The 19,977-nt window shown below is 40.4% G+C and overlaps 1 protein-coding gene across 5 annotated transcripts in view; it reads left to right on the plus strand.

Annotated features, from left to right (window-relative positions):
- The window catches only part of AEBP2 (AE binding protein 2), a 78,515-nt gene that overhangs the window by 31,586 nt on the left and 26,952 nt on the right, over positions 1-19,977 (plus strand). For all 5 annotated transcript variants that reach the window (XM_032253807.1, XM_032253804.1, XM_032253805.1 and 2 more), the window contains exon 4: positions 16,897-17,083. In XM_032253807.1, the coding sequence (XP_032109698.1) occupies positions 16,897-17,083 (187 nt within the window). The remainder of the gene's footprint in view (positions 1-16,896; positions 17,084-19,977) is intronic.

The following is a 19,977-nucleotide window of genomic DNA, read 5'->3' on the forward strand; positions in this document are numbered from 1 at the left end:
AATTTAATTTTAGAGAAGCTTTAATTACACAGATTAGTTGTTTTTCAATATACCAAGTTTCTTATGTTCTTGAAATGTTATACTGTATATGTGTACCTTGCTTTTTTGTTTTAATTTGAGTAGTTTTTTTTTTCTTCCCGAGATGGAGTCTTGCTCTGTTGCCCAGGCTGGACTGCAGTGGTGCCATCTTGGCTTACTTCATCCTCTGCCTTTGGGTTCAGGTGATTCTCCTGCCTCAGCCTCCCAAGTAGCTGGGATTACAGGCGTGTGCCACCACGCCTGGCTAATTTTTGTATTCTTAGTAGAGATTTTTTTTTTTTTTTTGAGATGGAGTCTTACTCTGTCTCCCAAGCTGGAGTGCAGTGGCACGATCTCGACTCACTGCAACCTTGGCCCCCTGGGTTACAGCAATATCTCCTGCCTCAGTCTCCTGAGAAGCTGGGGTTACAGGCGCTTGCCACCACGCCCTGCTAATTTTTGTATTTTTAGTAGAGACGGGATTTCACCATCTTGGCCAGGCTGGTCTTGAACTCCTGACCTTATGATCCTCCTACGTTGGCCTCCCAAAGTGCTGGGATTACAGGCATGAGCCACTGCGCTGGGTTCTAATTTGAATAGTTTTTGAGGAACAGGTGGTTTTTGGTTACATTGGATAAGTTCCGTAGCGGTGATTTCAGAGGTTTTGGTGCACCTGTCACCTGACTGTGTACACTATACCCTGTGTGTACTCTTTTATACCTACTGCCCACTCTTCCCTCCTAGTCTGCAGAGTCTATTATATTATTCTTATGCTTACTCATAGCTTAGTTCCTTATTAGAAGTGAGAACATACAATATTTGGTTTTCCATTCCTGAGTTACTTCACTTAGCATAATTGTTTCCAGCCTCACCCAGGTTTCTGTGAAAGCAATATATTGTTCCTTTTTATACCTTGAGTAGTGTTCCATTGTGTATATATACCACATTTTCTCTACACACTCATTGATTGAAGGGCATTTAGGCCAGTTCCATTTTTGTGGTTGCAAATTGTGCTGCCATAAACGTGTGTACAAGTGTCTTTTTCATATAATCATTTTTTGTCCTCTGGATAGATAGCCAGTAGTGGGATTGCTGGATCATATTGTAGTTCAACTTTTAGTTCTTTAAGAAGTCTCTGTACTGTTTTCTATAGTGGTTGTATTAGCTTCTGTTCTCACCAGCAGGGTAAAAGTGTTCCCTTTTCACCACATCCATGGCAATATCTATTGTTTTTTGGCCTTTTAAAATTATGGCCATTCTTGCAGAAATAAGGTGTTATTGTGTTGTATATCTTCTTGTGAGAAATGTTTATTCATGTCATTTGCCCACTTTTCGATGTGATTATTATTACTATTTTCTTGATGATTTGTTTGAGTTCCTTGTAGATTCTTGGATGCATAGTTTGCAAATATTTTTTCCCATGCTGTGGGTTGTCTGTTTATTCTGCTGGTCATTTCTTTTTATTTGCAGAAGCTTTTTAGTTTAATTAGATTCCATCTGTTTATTTTTGTTCTTGTTACATTTGCTTTTGGGCTTTTGGTCATAAACTCTTTGCCTAAGCCAATGTCTGGAAGAGTTTTTCCAATGTTACCTTCCAGAATTTTCATGGTTTCAGGTCTTAGATTTAAGTCTTTGATCCATCTTGGGTTGATTTTTGTATAAGGTGAGAAATGAGGATCCAGTTACATTCTCCTATATATGGCTTGGCAGTTATCCCAGCAGCATTTGTTGCAGTGTTCTTTCTCCAGTTTGTGTTTTTATTATTATTATTTTGAGACTGACTTCCGCTGTGTCACCCAGGCTGGAGTGCAGTGGCATGATTTTGGCTCATTGCAACCTCTGCCTCCCAAGCTCAAGCGATTCTCCCGCCTCAGCCTCCCGAGTAGCTGGGATTAAAGTTGCCTGCCACCATGCTTGGTTAATTTTTGTATTTTTAGTAGAGACAGGGTTTCATCCTGTTGGTCAAGCTGGTCCTGAACTCCTGACCTGAAGTGATCTGCCCACCTTGGTCTCCCAAAATGCTGAGATTACTGGCATGAGTCACTGTGCCCGGCCGAATATTTGTCTCTATTTCTGGGATCTCTATTACATTGGTCTGTGTGTCTATTTTATTCTGGGACCATGCTGTTTTGGTAACTATAGCCTTGTAGTATCCAAAGTCAGATAAAGTGATGCCTCTGGATTTGTTCTTTTTGCTGTCTTGCTCTGGCTATGTAGGCTCTGTTTTGGTTCCATATGAATTTTAGGATTGTGTGTTGATAGTTCTGTGAAGATTGATGATAGTACTTTGATGGGAATTGCATTGAATCTGTCGATTGCTTTTGGCAGTATGGTAATTTTCACAGTATTATACCCATCCATTATCATGGGATGTGTTTTCATTTGTTGGTGTTGTTAGTGATTTCCTTCAGCAGTGTTTTATAGTTTTTTCCTTGTAGAGGTCTTTCACCTCCTTGGTTAGGTATATTCCTAAGGTTTTTTTTTTTTTTTTTTTTTTTTTTTTTTGTTATAGATGTGTTGTGTTTTTTTTTTTTTTTTTTTTTTTTGTAGCTGTTGTAAAACGGGTTAAGTTCTTGATTTGTTTCTCAAGTTCGTCATTGTTGGTGTAGAGAATTGCTATTAATTTATGTACATTGATTTTGTATCCTGAAAGTTTACTGAATTTATCAGATTACAGGCTTTTTGGATGAGTCTTTAGAGTTTTCTAGATACATGATCATATCGTTAGTAAACAGCGACTGTTTGATTTCCTCTTTACCCATTTGGTTGTCCTTTATTTCTTTTCTCTGATTGCTGTGGCTAGGGCTTCCAGTACTTGATGTTGAATGGAAGTGGTAAAAGTGTACATCCTCTTCTTGTTCCAGTTCTCAGGGGGAATGCTTTCAACTTTTCCCCATTCAGTAGATTATTGGCTGTGGGTTTGTCATAGATGGATTTTATTATGTTAAGGTATGTTCCTTCTATGCCAGTTTTGCTGAGGATTTTAATCATAAAGGGATGCTGGATTTTTTTGTTTTATGCTTTTTCTGCTTCTATATTGAGATCATATGTTTTTTCACATTTTAAAAATTCCTTTTATGTGAGGCATCACATTTACTGACTTGTGTATGTTAAACCATCCCTGCGTCCATGGTATGAAACCCACTTGATCGTGGTGGATTATTATTTTCATATGCTGTTGGATTCGGCTAGCTAGTATTTTGGCGTCTGTGTTGTCAGAGATATTGGTCTGTAGATTTTTTTTTTTTTGTTATGTCATTTCCTGATTTTGGTTTTCGGGTGATACTGGCTTCATAGAATGATTTAGGGAGGATTCCCTCTTTCTCTGTCTTTTGGAATAATTTCATTAAGATTGGCACCAGTTCTTCCTTGAATATCGGAAAGAATTGAGCTGTGAATCCAACTGGTCTCAGACTCTTTGTTGGCAGTTTTTATCACTGTTTCAATCTCAGTATTTGTTATTGGCCTGTTCAGGGTTTTTATTTCTTCCTGTGTAATCTAGGAGGGTTGTATATCTCCTGGATTTTATCCTCTCCCAGATTTTCTAGTTTGTACATGTAAAGGTGTTCATAGTAGCCTTGAATTATCTATTTCTGTGGTATCAGTTGTAATATTTTTGGTTTTGTTTCTAATTGAGCTTATTTAGATCTCTTCCTTTTTTTCTTGGTTAGTCTCACTAATGGTCTATCAATTTTGTTTATCTTTTCAAATAACCAGCTTGTTTCATTTACCTTTTGTATTTTTGTTGTTGTTGTTGCTGTTTTTGTTTCATTTAGCTCTGCTCTGGTCTTTGTTATTTCTTTTTGCTGGGTTTGGGTTTGGTTTGTTCTTTCTTGTTTCTCTAGTTCATTGAGGTGTGACCTTAGATTGTCTGTTTGTGCTCTTTCAGACTTTCATTTTTTGTGGTTTTTTTTTTTTTCCTTTTTTTTTTTTTTTAGACGGGGTCTTTCTCTGTTGCCCCGGCTGGGGTGCATTGGCATGATCTCAGCTCACCATAACCTCTGCTTCCTGGGTTCAAGTGATTATCCTGCATCAGCCTCCCAAGTAAGCTGAGATTACAGGTGTGGGCCACCACATCCAGCTAAATTCTGTATTTTTAGTTGAGACGAGCTTCACCATGTTGGCCAGGCTGGGCTCAAACTACTGACCTCAAGTGATCCATACGCCTTGGCCTCCTAAAGTGCTGAGATTAAAGGTATAAGCCACAACGCCTGACATTCGATATAGGCATTTAATGTTATGAACTTTTCCTCTAGCACCGCTTTTCTGTATCCCAGGGGTTTTGATAAGTTGTGTCACTATTATTGTTCAAGGAATTTTTAAATTTCCATTTTGGTTTCATTGTTGACTCAAAGTTCATTCAAAAGCAGATTATTTAATTTCTCTGTGTTTGTATAGTTTTGAGGGTTTCTTTTGGAGTTAGTTTTCAGTTTCATGCCACTGTGGTCTAATAGGATACTTGATATAATTTAGATTTTTAAAAATTTATTGAACTTCTTTTGTGACCTATCATAATGGTCTACTTGGTCTATCCATATCTTGATGAAAAGAATGTATATCCTGGCCAGGCATGGAGGCTCTTGCCTATAAGTAATCCCAGCACTTTGGGAAGCCGAGGCAGGTAGATTGCTTAGTTCAGGAGTTCGAGACCATCCTGGGCAACATGGTGAAACCTTTTCTCTACAAAAAATTAAAAAAATTAGCTGAGCATGGTGGTGCACACTTACATAGTCCTAGCTCCTTGGGAGGCTGAGGTGGGTGGATTGCCTGAGCTTGAGAGGCAGGTTGCAGTCATCCAAGATTGTGCCACTGCACTTTAGCCTGGGTGACAGGTCTCAAATAAAAAAAGTATATTCTATAGTTGTTGGGTAGAATGTTCTGTAAATACCTTTTAAGTTCTATTGTTACAGGATATAGTTTAAATCCATTATTTCTTTGTTGACTTTCTGTCTTGATGACCTGTCTAATGCTGTCAATGGAGTATTGAAGTGTCCCACTATTATTGTGTTGCTGTGTAGCCTGTTTCTTAGGTCTAGTTGTAATTGTTTTATAAATTTGGGAGCTCCAGCGTTAGGTACTTATATATTTAGGATTGTTATATTTTCCTGTTGGACTAATCCTTTTATCATTAATGTCCCTCTTTTTTTTTCCACCCTTGTTTTTGTTTTTGAGACAGAGTCTTTCCCTGTCACCAGGCGCCAGGCTGGAGTGCAGTGGCACAAGCTTGGCTCACTGCAATCTCCACCTCCTGGGTTCAGCCTTCCGAGTAGCTGGGACTACAGGCATGCACCACCACACCTAATTTATTTATTTATTTATTTATTTTTTAGTAGAGATGGGGTTTCACCATGTTGGCCAGGATGGTCTTGATATCTTGACCTCGTGATCTGCCCGCCTCAGCCTCCCAAAGTGCTGGGATTACAGGCATGAGCCACCCTGCCCAGCTGGGTTTTTGTAACTATTGTTGCTTTAAAGTCTGTTTTGTCTGATATAATAATAGCTGTGCCTGCTTGCTTTTGGTTTCCATTTGTGTGGAGTATCTTTTTCCACCCCTTTAAGTTTATCTGGGTCCTTATGTTAGGACCCAGATAAACTTAAAGGTGTTAGGTTGAGTCTCTTGAAGATAGCAGATACTTAGTTGGTGGAATTTTTGCCACTCTCCCGTTCTGTATCTTTTAAGTAGTATTTAGGCTATTTACATTTGACGTTAGTATCTAGTTATGAAGTACTGTTGTATTCATCATGCTTGTTGTTGCTGTAATACGTGTTTCATTTTATTTATTTTTTTTCTTCATTGAGTTATTTTATAGGTCCTGTAAGATTTATGCTTTAAGGAGGTTCTTTTTTTTTTTTTTTTCTTTTTTGAGATGGAGTCTCACTCTGTTGCCAGGCTGGAGTGCAGTAAGGAGGTTTTTTTTTTTGGGTCATGGAGTCTTGCTCTGTTGCCCAGGCTGGAATGCAGTGGCACAGTATTGGCTCATTACAACCTCCTACCTCTTGAATTCAAGCAATTCTCCCTGCCTCACTCTCCCAAGTAGCTGGGATTACAGGACCCCACCACCACACCTGGCTAATTTTTGTGTTTTTTAGTAGAGACAGGGTTTCATCATGTTGGCCAGGCTGGTCTTGAACTCCTGACCTCAGGTGATCCACCCACCTCTGCCTCCCAAAGTGTTGGGATTACAGGTATGAGCCACTGTGCCCAACTTCCAGTGCATTTTCTGTTTCTCTGTGTCTTGTATTTTCAGAAGTTGTGATTGTTGTTTCTTTCTTTGTTTTTTTTGAGGCACAGTCTTGCTCTGTTGTCCAGGCTGGAGTGCAGTGGCATGATCTTGACTCACTGCAGCCTCCAACCTCCACCTCTTGGGTTCGAGTGATCCTCATACTTCTGCCTCCTGAGTAGCTGGGATTACAGGCATGCACCACCACGCCTGGCTATTTTGGTATTTTCAGTAGAGATGGGCTTTCACCATGGTGGCCAGACTGGTCTTGAACTCCTAACCTCAGGTGGTCTGCCCACCTCAGCCTCCCAAAGTGCTGGGATTACGGGTGTGAGCCACTGCGCCTGGCTTCCAGTGCATTTTCTTTTTCTCTAAGAGTGTATTTTATTTCCAGAAGTTGTGACTTTTTTTTGTGATATCTTTTTGTCTGGAGAATTTTTTCATCCATATCGTGTATTGTTTTAATGTCTTTGATTTGGTTTTCAACTTTCTCTGATATCACCTTGAGTAGCTTAATAATCAACCTTCTGAATTCTTCATCTGGAAATTCAGACATTTCTTCTTGGTTTGAATACATTGCTGGGGTTATAGAACCCAGTTTTGTCACATTGTCAGGATTAGTTTTCTGGTTCCTTCTCATTTGTTTCGACTATTTCAGTGGAAAAGACTGGATCTCAAGGCCTGCTGTTCAGGTTCTTTTGTCCCACGGGGTGATCCCTGTAGATGGTGCTCTCCCACGTCCTCTGGGGATGGGACTTCCTGAGAGCTGGACCACAGTGATTGTTACTGCTATCCTGGGTGTGTCCATCCAGCAGCAGGGCTACCAGGCTCTGGAATGGTGCAGGGGAATGCCTGCAAGGAGCCTGTGATGTGATCCATTTTCAGGTGTCTGAGCTGTGGATACCAGCACCTGCTCTGGTGGAGGTGGCAGAGGAGTGAAGTAGATTGTTTGGTAGTCTTCAGTTGTAGATACATTTAGTGTGCTGGCTCTCTTGAATGCCGGTTATGCTAGCAGTGAAGTTGTCACATGGACACACTCAGGACCTCTGGTTGGCCGGAATGTTGCAGGCAGTGGGATTAGCTGTTGTTTTTGCCTTCCTGGGATCTGGGTTATTCTGTCATGAGTTGCTTTAATGGCCTGAAAACCAAACCAGGCAGGAGGTGACGCTTTCAAGAGAGCACCAGCTGTAGTAAGAGTAAATAGGGAGGTGTAAGCTTGCCCTAAGTTGGCCTGGGTAAGTATTTTGGTTTCTCAGGAGATGGGTGGGCTCTGTTTTATATTTGGCTAAAGGGGCAGGTAGAGAAATACCGTCAGATGGGAATATGGCTAGGTGGAACTGGGGTCAGCCTCTCCTTGGGAGGGGCTTGCCGCAGCCACTCTGAGAGATAGGGGGTTGGTTCTCAGGCGAGTGGGGTTATGTTCCATAGGGAACTTTGCCTGCCTTTGCTGTGTCATCCAGTTCACCAGGAGAAGGGGGGATTATGGGAGACCTGGTTGCGAGAGACCTCATCCAACTCCCACGCAGTGGGTAAGGCAGCTCTCACTCCTTCCGTGTCCTGCTCAGACCTGGCCCCAGGCTTCCCTATTGAGAAAGCAAGGCTTTCAGACCTCGCCCCACCCCACCTGCCTACTCTGTCAGCAATTCTGCGCTGGTATCTGCAGCAGTTCTTGTTCACTCCTCACATCCCTGTTCTGCTCAAGAAAATCCATGTCCAGTTGAAATTGCTACTGATCTCATTTGAAAGCTTCTTTTGCCCAGTGGACCCTTCCCTAATTCTACTGGATGCCTTCCCCTAGTACCCCTGTGAGATATAGTCAGAGACGGCTTCCCTGGGCTCTAGTTAGAGGCTGGGAATGCTTACAAGGCACTTCTCACTGCTGCTTCTACTTCTTCTTCTTTTTTTTTTTGAGACACAGTTCTGTTCTTGTTTCCCAGGCTGTAGTGGCACGATTTCGGCTCACTGCAACCTTTGCTTCCTGTGTTAAAGCGATTCTCCTGCCTCAACCTCCCAAGTAGCTGGGGTTACAGGCATGTGCCACTATGCCTGGCTAATTGTGTGTGTTTTCTTTTCCTACAGTCTGGCATGTGAATTTTTTGTGTTTTTATTAGAGACAGGGTTTTTCCATGTCGGTCAGGCTGGTCTTGAACTCCTGACCTTAGGTGATCCACCCACCGCAGCCTCCCAAAGTGCTGGGATTACAGGCGTGAGCCACTGCGCCTGGCCTGCTTCTACTTTTATATTTTGTATGGTTCCCTTAAATCGATTTCAGCTCTAGATAAGGTTAAATCCTTCTCCTATGATCTGGATTTTCAGATTTACCAAGTGGGGATCTGTGTTTGGAGGCAGGTTTTCCTTCTCTCACACTTGGGGAACTCTTAGTTTTTTACCTGTCTCATGGAATTTTCAGCAGTGTACCACTTCTTTCAAAGGATCTGTGAATTTTTTCGGTTTTCCTGGTGTATTCCTGGGGGTGGTTGTTGGAGCAAAAGTTCACGGTGTGCGTCTCCACATAGTGTTCTCTCTGCCAGAGCGGAAGCTGCATGGTAGCCCTTTCTCCTATCTTCATCCTCCTCCTTCTGACTGTACCTTGTTTTTTTTTTAATGTACTTTATACCAGGATCTCTTTCCCGGTTCGTAGTGAATAGTCTCATTTTTTCAGCTTTGTAGACTTCCATTGTATAGTTTTAGCAGTTAAACCAAACTTTGTAAATACGCTTGGGTTGCTTCTTGTCTTGCTATTACAAATAGTGCTGTAGTGATGAATCCTGAATATGTGTCATTTTGTACGTGTATAATTATGTATGTAGGAAAAATCCCCTAAAATGATGTGAGTGGGTGGATCAAAGGTTGATGTAAATTTGGTCATTTTGAGGCCCTGCGCGCGGTGGCTCACACTGGTAATCCCAGCACTTTGGGAGGTCCAGGTGGGCGGATGACAAGGTCAGGAGTTCAATACCACCCTGACCAACATGGTGAAACCCCATCTCTACTGAAAATACAAAAATTAGCTGGGTGTGGTGGCAGATGCCTTACAAATCCAGCTACTTGGGAGGCTGAGGCAGGAGAATCACTCGAACCTGGGAGGCAGAGGTTGCAGTGAACCCAGATTGTGCCACTGCCCTTCAGCCTTGGCGACAGAGCAAGAAGACTCTGTCTCAAAAGGGGAAAAAAAAAAAGTAATTTTGGTAACTCTTGCCAAATTGTTATTCCCTAGAGCTTGTGCCATTGTCACTATTGTCTGCCTTCTCCAATGCCTTGCTGAGAGGGGTTTGTCAAACTTTTGGATATTTGCTAATCTTATACATGAGACATTTGATATATATATATATATATTTTTTTTTTTTTTGGTGATACAGAGTTTGGCTCTGTTGCCCAGGCTGGAGTGCAGCAGCACAGTCTCCACTGCAACATCCACCTCTCCACTGCATCTCTCTCACTGCAACATCCACCTCCCCGGCTCAAGCAGTTTTCATACCTCAGCCTCTGGAATAACTGGGATTATAGACAGACGCCACCACACTCAACTAAATTTTTTTTTTTTTTTTTTTTTTTTTCGTATTTTCAGAAGAGACAGGGTTTTACTACATTGGCCAGGCTGGTCTTGGACTCCTGGCCTCCAGTGATCCTCCCCACTTGGTATCAGAGAAATTACATCTTAATGCAGTTCGAATTAGCATTTTTTCATTATGGGTTAGGTTGAACGTCTTTTCATATATTTAACCATTCAGTTTTTTTTTCTTAATTTTTTTTTCTTTTAAATAAATGGTCTTTGGAGGAAAAAACGAAGCAGGTAGTAAATGAATGAATGAATAAGTAAATGGTCTAATTAATTTTGTGGAGCACAGGTTCTAGTACTTTGACACCCCAGTGTTTTCTGTAGTCATACTACAGATCTTGGTCGTGGCATTTGCTAGAAATGAAACCAGGAACTGCTTTCTTAACTTCCCGTCCAGTGTGTAGTTAGTAGTACTAGTTACCTCATGGAGTTCTTGTTCAGTGTGTGCACAATAAAGAGAGATTATTTATTAAAGTAAAAGAATTATTTAAATCATTTACATTTTTATTGTATTTCCGCGCGCGCGCGTGTGTGTGTGTGTGTAAATATGTTTTAAGGCAGCCATTCTCCTGGTTGATGATGATGTTATGTGCAGGTTGATTTGAAAGGCTGTACAATTTTCCCCCCCAATCTCCTTCTTAGGAACTGTAGACATTTTCTATTGGAGAGGGGAAAGAAATTGTCTTTGAAAGAAAAAAGTTAAGGGATATGATTTAGTGGGGTATTGTTCCATACATGAATCACAGGGATTATTTAAATCAACAAAACATTAATGTCTAAAGTACATGGCACTATGCTAGGCTTTATGGAAATGAAGTAATGAGAAAAGCACAGTAGGCAGGATGCCGTGGCTCATGCCTGTAATCCTAGCACTTTGGGAGGCTGACACAGCAGATTGCTTAAGCCCAGGAGTTTGAGACCAGCTTGGGCAGCATGATGAAATTCAGTCTGTACAAAAGAAACAAACAAAACACAAAAATTAGCCAGCTGTAGTGGCATGAGCTTGTAGGTTCAGATACTCAGGAGGCTGAGGTGGATGGATCACTTGAGTTCGGGTGGTTGGGACTGCAGTGACCTGAGATCACACCATTGCACTTCAGCCTGGGTGACAAAGAGAGACTCTATTTCAAAAAAAAGAGGGCTCTATACTCAGAGAACTTGCAGTCTTTGGGTTTATACTTAAATAATGAAAGGTAAGTTCTTTAGTAGTAACCTATGAAAGATTCTCTGGAAACATGAGTTAGGGATCAGTTAAGTTATAACAAGGGGCTGGGAAAGGATAGTAGATGAGTGGCAGGTGACTATCGAGAGAGATCAGGTGATTTTGAGGTAAGCCTCTGCTTTTTTTCCATTTTGTTTAAAGGTCTGATATAATATATAGTTAAGTGTCTAATGCACACTTGTTTAATAATTTAATGATTTCTTATGTTTGTATCCACACTTGTAACTACCATCCTGATGGAGAATATTTTCAGTAAGACAAGATTTCTAATGTCCTTTTTTGGTCTATCTCTTTTTCTGCCCTCCACCAATCTTCCCAGACTATATTCTAATTTCTTTCATACTTTATGACAACTCTTGTATGAACTTGTATGAATTCTTTTTTTCACTCAACAAAATAACAGCAAGATTTGTACAAATTTTATGAAGCAGCCATTTAAAAACATTGCTCTGTAGTATTCTTCTATACAGATAAATCTGCTCTCTTGCTGTTGGGCATATGGATTGTTTCTAATCATTGGCTTCTTTTTTTTCTTTTTTGGAGACAGAGTCTCACTTGTCACCCAGGTTGCAGCCCAGTGGCCTGATCTCTACTCACTGCAGCCTCGATCTCCGGGTGTTACTCACACCACAGTCCCCCAAGTAGCTGGGATTACAGGCGTGTACTACCATGTCGAGCTAGTTTTTTATAGAGACAGGGTTTTGACCTGTTGCTTAGGCTGGTTCTGAACTCCAAGGCCCAAACGATCCTCCCACTGTGACTTCCCAAAGTACTGGGATTACAGGCATGAGTCATCATACTTGGCCATCTTCAGCTACTATTAACCAAGCTGCCCCATGGACATTCCTTTACATGTCTTCTGATTACATACACATACTCATTTCTCTTAACTATATAATGTCTTAATACTATCAGTCTTCCCTCTCCTCCCCTCCCCTCCTTCTCTTCTCTTCTCTTTCCTTTCTTTTCTTTTTGGAGATAAGGCTTTGCACCCAAGCTGGAGTGCAGTTGTGTGATGTCAGCCCACTGTAACCTCCAACTCCTGGCCTTAAATGATTCACCTGCCTCGGCCTTCCAAACTTAAATGGCCATCCTTTTAATTTTGGCCATTCTAGTGGATGAGTAGTGGTATCTTATTGTGACTTTCATTTTTGTTTCTTCACTTTGTAATGTTGTTGACCACATTTTGTGCTGTGGTTATCTGAATATTCTATTGTGAGTGAAGTGCCCGTTCAAGTCTTTGCCAATTGTGCTATTGGGTGGTTTGTCTTTTATTATTGAGTTAATAGAAATTCTTCAAAAAATTTTGAATGTGTCTTTTGTCAGATAGATGTATTGTAAATAACCTTCTCATGGTCTTTGGTTATCCTTTTCCCAGTTTCTAATGGAGTCTTTTGTGTTATGGTGACACGGGGGATCATTTAAGATATCTTTTTTTTTAAATACATAATTTATGTACATAACATTTAATATTTTTAAGATTACTACAATTCAGTGATTATTTAGTATATTCACAGTTTTGTGAAGTTATTACCACTGTCTGGTTACAGAAAGCATATATGTTTTAGAAAGAGAAAAAAAGGGGCTGGGTGTAGTGGCTCGCACTTGTAATCCCAGCAATTTCGGAGGCCGAAGGAGGCGGATCACAAGGTCAGGAGTTCAAGACCAGCCTGGCCAACATGGTGAAACCCTGTCTCTCCTAAAAATACAAAAATTAGCTGGGCGTGGTGGTTCATGCCTGCAATCCCAGATACTCAGGAGGCTGAGGCAGGAGAATCGCTTGAACCTGGGAGGCAGAGGTTGCAGTGAGCCAAGATTGCACCACTGCACTCCAGCCTTGATGACAAAGTGAGACTCTGCCTCAACAAAAAGAAAGAAAGAAAAAAGGGAGCATTTAAAGAAGTGAACTATTTAGGGAAGAGCATATAGTTTCATATATGTAAGCGATTATGGTAGCAGTGGAAAATATTTAAAAACAAATATTTCTCATTAGTGAGCTTTGACTATCTAGAAGTTAAATGTTAAAACAATTGTTGAAAAAAGTTTCTCATGTTTTGTGGTAAGCAAGATGAAGTAAGGGTCAGACGTAATCATAGCAAAGGCTTGATTGATGCATAGTAGAGCCTTGCACGTTGCATATGTATATTATTACATATTTAACTAAACAAATTCTTACAATAATTATTTGAGTTAATTACTGTTGTTGTCCTCATTTTATAGATAAGGCTAGACTGCACAATCTCAACTCAGTGCAACCTCTGCCTTCTGAGCTCAGGTGATCCTCTCACCTCAGCCTCCCAAGTAGCTGGGACCACAGGTGCACGCCCACCACACCCGGCTACTGTGTGTGTGTGTGTGTGTGTGTGTGTGTGTGTGTGTGTGTGTGTGATTTTTTTTTTTTGTAGAGACAGGGTTTGTCATGTTGGCTAGGCTGGTCTTGAACTCCTGGGCTTAAGTGATCCACCCATCTAGGCCTCCCAGAGTGCTGGAATTACAGATGTGAGCCATTGTGCCCATATTTAATATGGTCATATTAAATGTGGTCATGGTCAATGGCAGTTTCCAAATTTCAGAGGCAGAAAGAACCTGGGGTCATTAATTACGTTACTCTAGTGTATTTGTCAAAACCAAGAAATCCACGAAATTTCTATTTAGAGTTTTTCTTCCTTTAGATCACCTCTTCATTCTCTGTGAAACTGGTGCTTTCTGATTTGTGTTCTGATAGCCCCTTCTTGATCTTCACAGGACTTCTGGGACTATGACTAAGACGATCTTAGTACTAGCAAAGACAGTCTTAGTATTGCTTCATCCAAATAAATTTGTTTAGAAAAAGGAAAAACCAACTCAGTAATTCCATGTTTCAAATTTTAGAAAGGCTACTTGGCCACAAACGTATTTTTTATTTTTGTTTGAGACGGACTCTTGCTCTGTCTCCCAGAGCAATGGCACGATCTTGGCTCACTGCAACCTCTACCTCGCAGGTTCAAGCCTCCCAAGTAGCTGAGATTATAGGCACCTGGCATCATACCTGGCTAATTTTTGTATTTTTAGTAGAGAGGGGGTTTCACCAAGTTGGCCAGGCTGGTCTCGAACTCCTGACCTCAGGTGATCCACCCACTTTGGCCTCCCAAAGTGCTGGGATTACATGTGTGAGCCACCACACATGGCCAGCATACATTAATACATAGGGTGTTTCCATGCATTTGGGAGACCACATTTAAAACAGTCAATGCTTGTGTTAGTCTGTTTTCACACTGCTATAAATATACTTTCCTGACACTTAGTAATTCATAAACAAAATAGGTTTGATTGACTCACAGTTATGCATGGCTGAGGAGACCTCAGGAAAATTACAGCCATGGTAGGTGAAGGGGAAGCAGGTACCTTCTTCACAAGATGGTGGCAGAGAGAGAGTGCAGGGGAACCTGCTGTTTTTTAAAACCGTCAGGTCTTGTGAGAACTACCTCACTATCACAATAATAGCATTGTGAAAACCGCCCCCACGATTCAGTCACGTCCCACCAGGTTTCTCTCTAAACACAAGGGGATTATAATTCAAGATGAGATTTGGGTGGGTCATAGAGCCAAACCATATTAGTGTTCAACAGCCAGTTTTTCCCTAATCATTGAAATCAGTTTCTTTTTCATCAGAACACCGTGTGGAGTGGCTTGAGTTCAGTGATAATTTATATTTATGAGTGAAAATATAAAATATTTGAACACTAAAATCATACTCAGCAAAGTGAAATGGTCATGTAGAGTGGTACTAGACGATTTGAAGCAACAGCAGATTTGTCTCTGCCTCATATTCTGTAGGATGTTGAGTAGTTGATGCCTAAAATTATTTTTTCCTTTAGGAGAGAAGAGTTTGTATTTAAGTGAAATATGTGTGATTCTATTATATTTTTCTTTAATATAAGTACTCTTTAATTCTAAATTTTACTTTTTTTTTTTTATGATTTTTGATTGATAAATGACCAAAATCAAAGATAAAACAATTTTCTGTTAGAATTCTCTTACTGATTTCATTTCCAGAGACTGAATCATTGATGAATAAAATAAACTTTTTTGTGGGGGTGGTTAGAGATAGGGTCTACCAGTGTTCCCCAGGCTAGACTCAAATTCCTGGGCTCAAGTGATCTTCCCGCCTTGGCCTCCCAGAATGTTGGGATTATGTGTGCACTTGGACTAAAATAAACTCCGTATGATTATTCTCTGAGTTGTAGATGCTACTAGGGCCTATTGTTTGCTGTCTGGAAGGATCCTGGGACAAAATGACTCTTAAGACCTTATAGGGACCATATACAGATAATCCTGAGTGGAGTTATCACAAAATCCCTCTAAATGTATACTGGAGGGCTTAACTCTGAACTGTTGTTATCTCTGCCTTAATTGCACTCAGATAGCTGTTCTTAAAACAGATTCGTTGAATAAACCAGTACTAAACTATGAACCCAGTTGCAAAGATTTTCTTATATTAATGTATAATTATACAGTAGGAGTTAGAAACTACAGACATAATAACTTCCAAAATAGTAAAGTGAGGAAAGTGAGTTGTGTTTTTTTGTTTGTTTGTTTAAGATAGAGTCTTACTCTGTTGCCCAGGCTAGGGTGCAGTGGCAACATGGTGAAACCCCATCTTTACAAAAAAACACAACAACACATTAGTTGAGTGTGGTGGCCTGTGCCTATAGTACCAGCTACCTGGAAGGCTGAGGTGGGATGATCACTTGAGCCTGGGAGGTTGAGGCTGAAATCATGCCACTGCACTCCAGCCTGGGTGACAGACTGAGATCCTGCCTCAAAAAAAACCAAAAAACAAAAAATACATTAAAAAGTCAATATTGCACTTTTCTCCTGTCTGTTTTAATAGCGTTTAACATTAGGAAGGCTGCTAAAGGTTTCGAAGTAACATGCCGTAAGAAAAATACTTTAAAAATCCAGGATTCTAGTTGAGTGCAATAGTTCACGTCTGTAATCCCAGCATTTTGGGAGGCTGAGGTGGGCAGATCGCCTGAGGGTTGGGAGTTTGAGACCAGCCTGACCAAGTGGAGAAACCCCATCTCTACTAAAACTACAAAATTAGCCAGGCGTGGTGGCACAAGTCTGTAATCCCAGCTGATGAGGAGGCTGGGGCAGGAGAACTGCGTGAACCTGGGAGGCGGAAGTTGCTGTGAACCGAGATCGCTCCATTGCACTCCAGCCTGGGCAACAAAAACGAAACTCAAAATTTAAAAAAAAGTGTGTGTGTTGGGGGGAAAGTCCAGGATACCATCTGGGCAGGGTGGCTCACACCTGTAATCCCAGCACTTTAGGAGGCTGAGGTAGGCAGATCACATGAGGCCAGGAGTTTGAGACCACCTGGCCAACATGGCGAAATCTCATCTCTACTGAAAATACGAAAATTGGCTGGGCATGGCAGCGTGCAGCTGTAATCCCAGCTACTTGAGAGGCTGAGGCACAAGAATTGCTTGAACCCGGAAGGCAGAGATTGCACTACTGCACTCCAGCCTGCGTGGCAGAGGGACTCTGTCTCCAAAAAATAATAATAATTAGGAACCCTAGTCATTGTTAGGATATCTAATTCTTTGTCACAAAAACTGCTTAGTGCTCCTGCTATAAAAATGATTAATTCAAAATCAGATTTTTCTGAGAAGATGATCCCACTATTTTTGTATACATATAGTGGAAATAGCAATAAACTGGGAGGTCATGAAATTTCTTAACAAAGTTTAAGTTATAAAGTGAAAAGACTGCTTAGTCCCTCATGCTTCCTTTCTGGAATTAGTTCTGAAAATACTAAAATTCACTCATTTATATTCTTCTCATGCCCTACACAGCATGCCTGATATTATTTCTCTCTCATTTTCTTTTAGTGTGTTGTTGGTGGCTGCAATGCCAGCTTTGCTTCTCAGGGAGGGCTAGCTCGCCATGTACCCACACACTTCAGTCAGCAGAACTCCTCAAAAGTTTCTAGCCAGCCAAAGGCCAAAGAAGAATCTCCTTCTAAAGCTGGAATGAACAAAAGGAGGAAATTAAAGAACAAAAGACGACGCTCATTACGTAAGTGCTACACTGACAGAATATGCATATATTTGATGGTTTTAAAAGATATCTTAGGATTTTATGCAAATCCACTTTGAACTTCAACTCCTCTTCTTTCTATTAAAAGTAATAAATGGCTAGGATAACTGTCTGTCAGTGTGAGAATTCAGTGGCACATGTTCTAGTAGCTAAGGGAGTATACTTGGCCTTCAAATGTAAACTGTATAGAATTAGATTTTGGGGCTACTCCGATTCTCTTCGAAAATAAGAACATTATAATACAATAATATTGGTATTTCTAGAAAGATTTTAGAAAATTTGAACATGTTAAAAGTCAATATCAAATAGAAGTATCTATTAAGTAAAAATTAAATAACTTATCTACCCAGCTGGGCGCAGTACCCAGGCTGGGCGCAGTGGCTCACGCCTGTAATCCCAGCACTTTGGGAGGCTGAGGTGGGTGGATCACAGGGTCAGGAGATCGAGACCATCCTGGCCAAACGTGGTGAAACCCCATCTCTATTTAAAATAAAAATAACCTACCTACCCCAAAGTAATGTGTGGACCTGAAGAGGGAGGTAGAGGCTGCAGTGAGCTGTGATCGCGCCAGCATACTTGAACCTGGGAAACAGAATGAGACCCTGTCTGAAAAAACAAACAAAAAAACCACAAAACAGTGTATGTGGAAAGCAAAATACTTTTTTTTTTTTGAGATGGAATCTCCTTGTCACCCAGGCTAGAGCACAGTGGGATGAGATAGGGTTTCACTATGTTGGGCAGGCTGGTTTCGAACTCCTGACCTCAGATGATTGCCTGTCTCGGTCTCTCAAGGTGCTCAAAGTGCTGGGATTACAGGTGTGAGCCACTGCACCCGGCTGATGGCAAAACAATTTGAATATAATGTTTGTCACGGTACCTAGTCTATTGTAACACATACATGCAATGATTGTGTGCTTACTTACCAAAAATGTATCCTTGATGTTTAGGATAGAAAATAATTAGATGAGAAGGCTTGTAAATGTTGGGAGCAGGAACATACTTTGAAACCTCAGAGTGTAGCTGGTGACTGATTCTCTGTGTCAGCTGGTTAGTTTTAACTATATATTCTTAATGAAGAAATACCAATGAGCGAATGAGTGAATGAAGCTGTTATTGAAAGGGAGTCCACTCTAAGGGTGAATTGGAAAGAAAATATAGATTGTACTTTACCCTTTCTCTTGGGATTGATTGGTATAGACACGACTTCAGACACTAATTCCAGACTATGAAGTTAGTCTCTAAAACATTGCTATCTTTTTGTTAGTACAGAGTTATAGTGGACGAAAGAACAAACCAGAAGTGAAAAGTAAACTTTTTTTAATTTTAATTTTTTTTCTACCTCATTAACTGAGAAAAGTGAACTTTCTTAAACTCTGTTAGATTTCTTTCTTCCCGTTTTTTTGAGACAGGGTCTTACTCTTGCCCAGGCTGGAATGCAGTAGAGAGATTATGACTTACTTCAGCTTCAGACTCAATTCTCCCACCTCAGCTTCCCAAGTAGCTGGGAGTACAGGCCTGAGCCACCATGCCTGGCTAATATATATATAATTTTTTTTTTCTTTTTTTGAAGCCATTCGGGTCTCTCTGTGTTGTCCAGGCTGGTCTTGAACTCTTGGGCTCAGGTGATCCTCCTACTTCAGCCTCCCAAAGTGCTAGGATTACAGGCATGAGTCACCACCACACCTGACCTTAAGTTTCTTTTTGTTAAACATGTTTATTTTTAATCAACATTTTGACCTCCTTTATAAAGCAGAAATAACATTGTAGTCATTTTACTTGGGTTAATATTGAATAGCTTGCAGTTGCACACAGAAAATTGCTAAATATATGTTATGATACTCAAAAACCAGGTAACTTTTCCACCAGTTTCACCTAACCTCGTTGTTATTATTTTGGTCTCAGTGTGTACACAGTAGTCATTCAAATTTTCTGACTTTTCCCATTTTATACTTGGCAATATCTGTGCAATTTGCTACTCTTTGTTTTGTAAAGAGAAGAGAGATTCAGTTACATACCCGGTTCTTGCTTAGAAACAAATTATCAGCGCTGGCTTAAGAATGTTTCTTTTGACCATGCTGTTTTTCCTCTTACTAACTTAGCTAGTAAGGCAGGCTGTGTAGGGGCAGTTGGCAGAGAGAGGTGGTGGATGAAAATACCTTTTTGTTATATGTTTTATTGGGGAAAATGGGGTTAGTCCTAAATATATTACTTAATGAACTTTAAAAAGAATCCAAGGCCTTTTCAACTATTGTGGGGAGCATTGTTAAGACAGTGCTGTGATTTGAATTAGCATGGTTACAGCTGCTGCAGTTCACTCTTTCTTTAAAAATATACGTATTTATAGAAGTTTAACTTTGTCTAGTATCTTTCTCATGTAATTCAAGAAGATAGTTTTTACTTAACTGTGAAAAAAAACCTATAAATAGCAGAGCTGCAGCAAATGTAATTTTCTGTTTGATAAAACTTGTTGTTGTTGTTTTTTAAATCTTTTTTGTTTGTTTTTTCTGAGACAGGATCTTACTCTGTTTCCCAGGAGGACTGCAGTGGTGCAATTACAACTCACTGAAACCTTGACCTCCTGGGCTCAGGTGATCCTCCCACCTCAGCCTCCCAGGTAGCTGGGACTACAGGCACACACCACTATACCTGGCTAATTTTTTTTTTTTTTTTTTTTTTTTGGGTAGAAATGGGTTTTTGTCTTGTTGGTCTTAAACTCCTGAGCTCAAATGGTCCGCCTGTCTCAGCCTTCCAAAGTGCTGGGATTACAGGTGTGACTCACTGCACCTAGCCTGATAAAATTTATATTTAATTAAAAAAAAAAATATATATATACAAACATATATATATATAATATATATATATATACACACACA

The sequence above is a fragment of the Sapajus apella genome, unplaced genomic scaffold, assembly GCF_009761245.1.
Source record: "Sapajus apella isolate SASKATOON/1434 unplaced genomic scaffold, GSC_monkey_1.0 scaffold84, whole genome shotgun sequence".
Taxonomy (NCBI): Eukaryota; Metazoa; Chordata; class Mammalia; order Primates; family Cebidae; genus Sapajus; species Sapajus apella.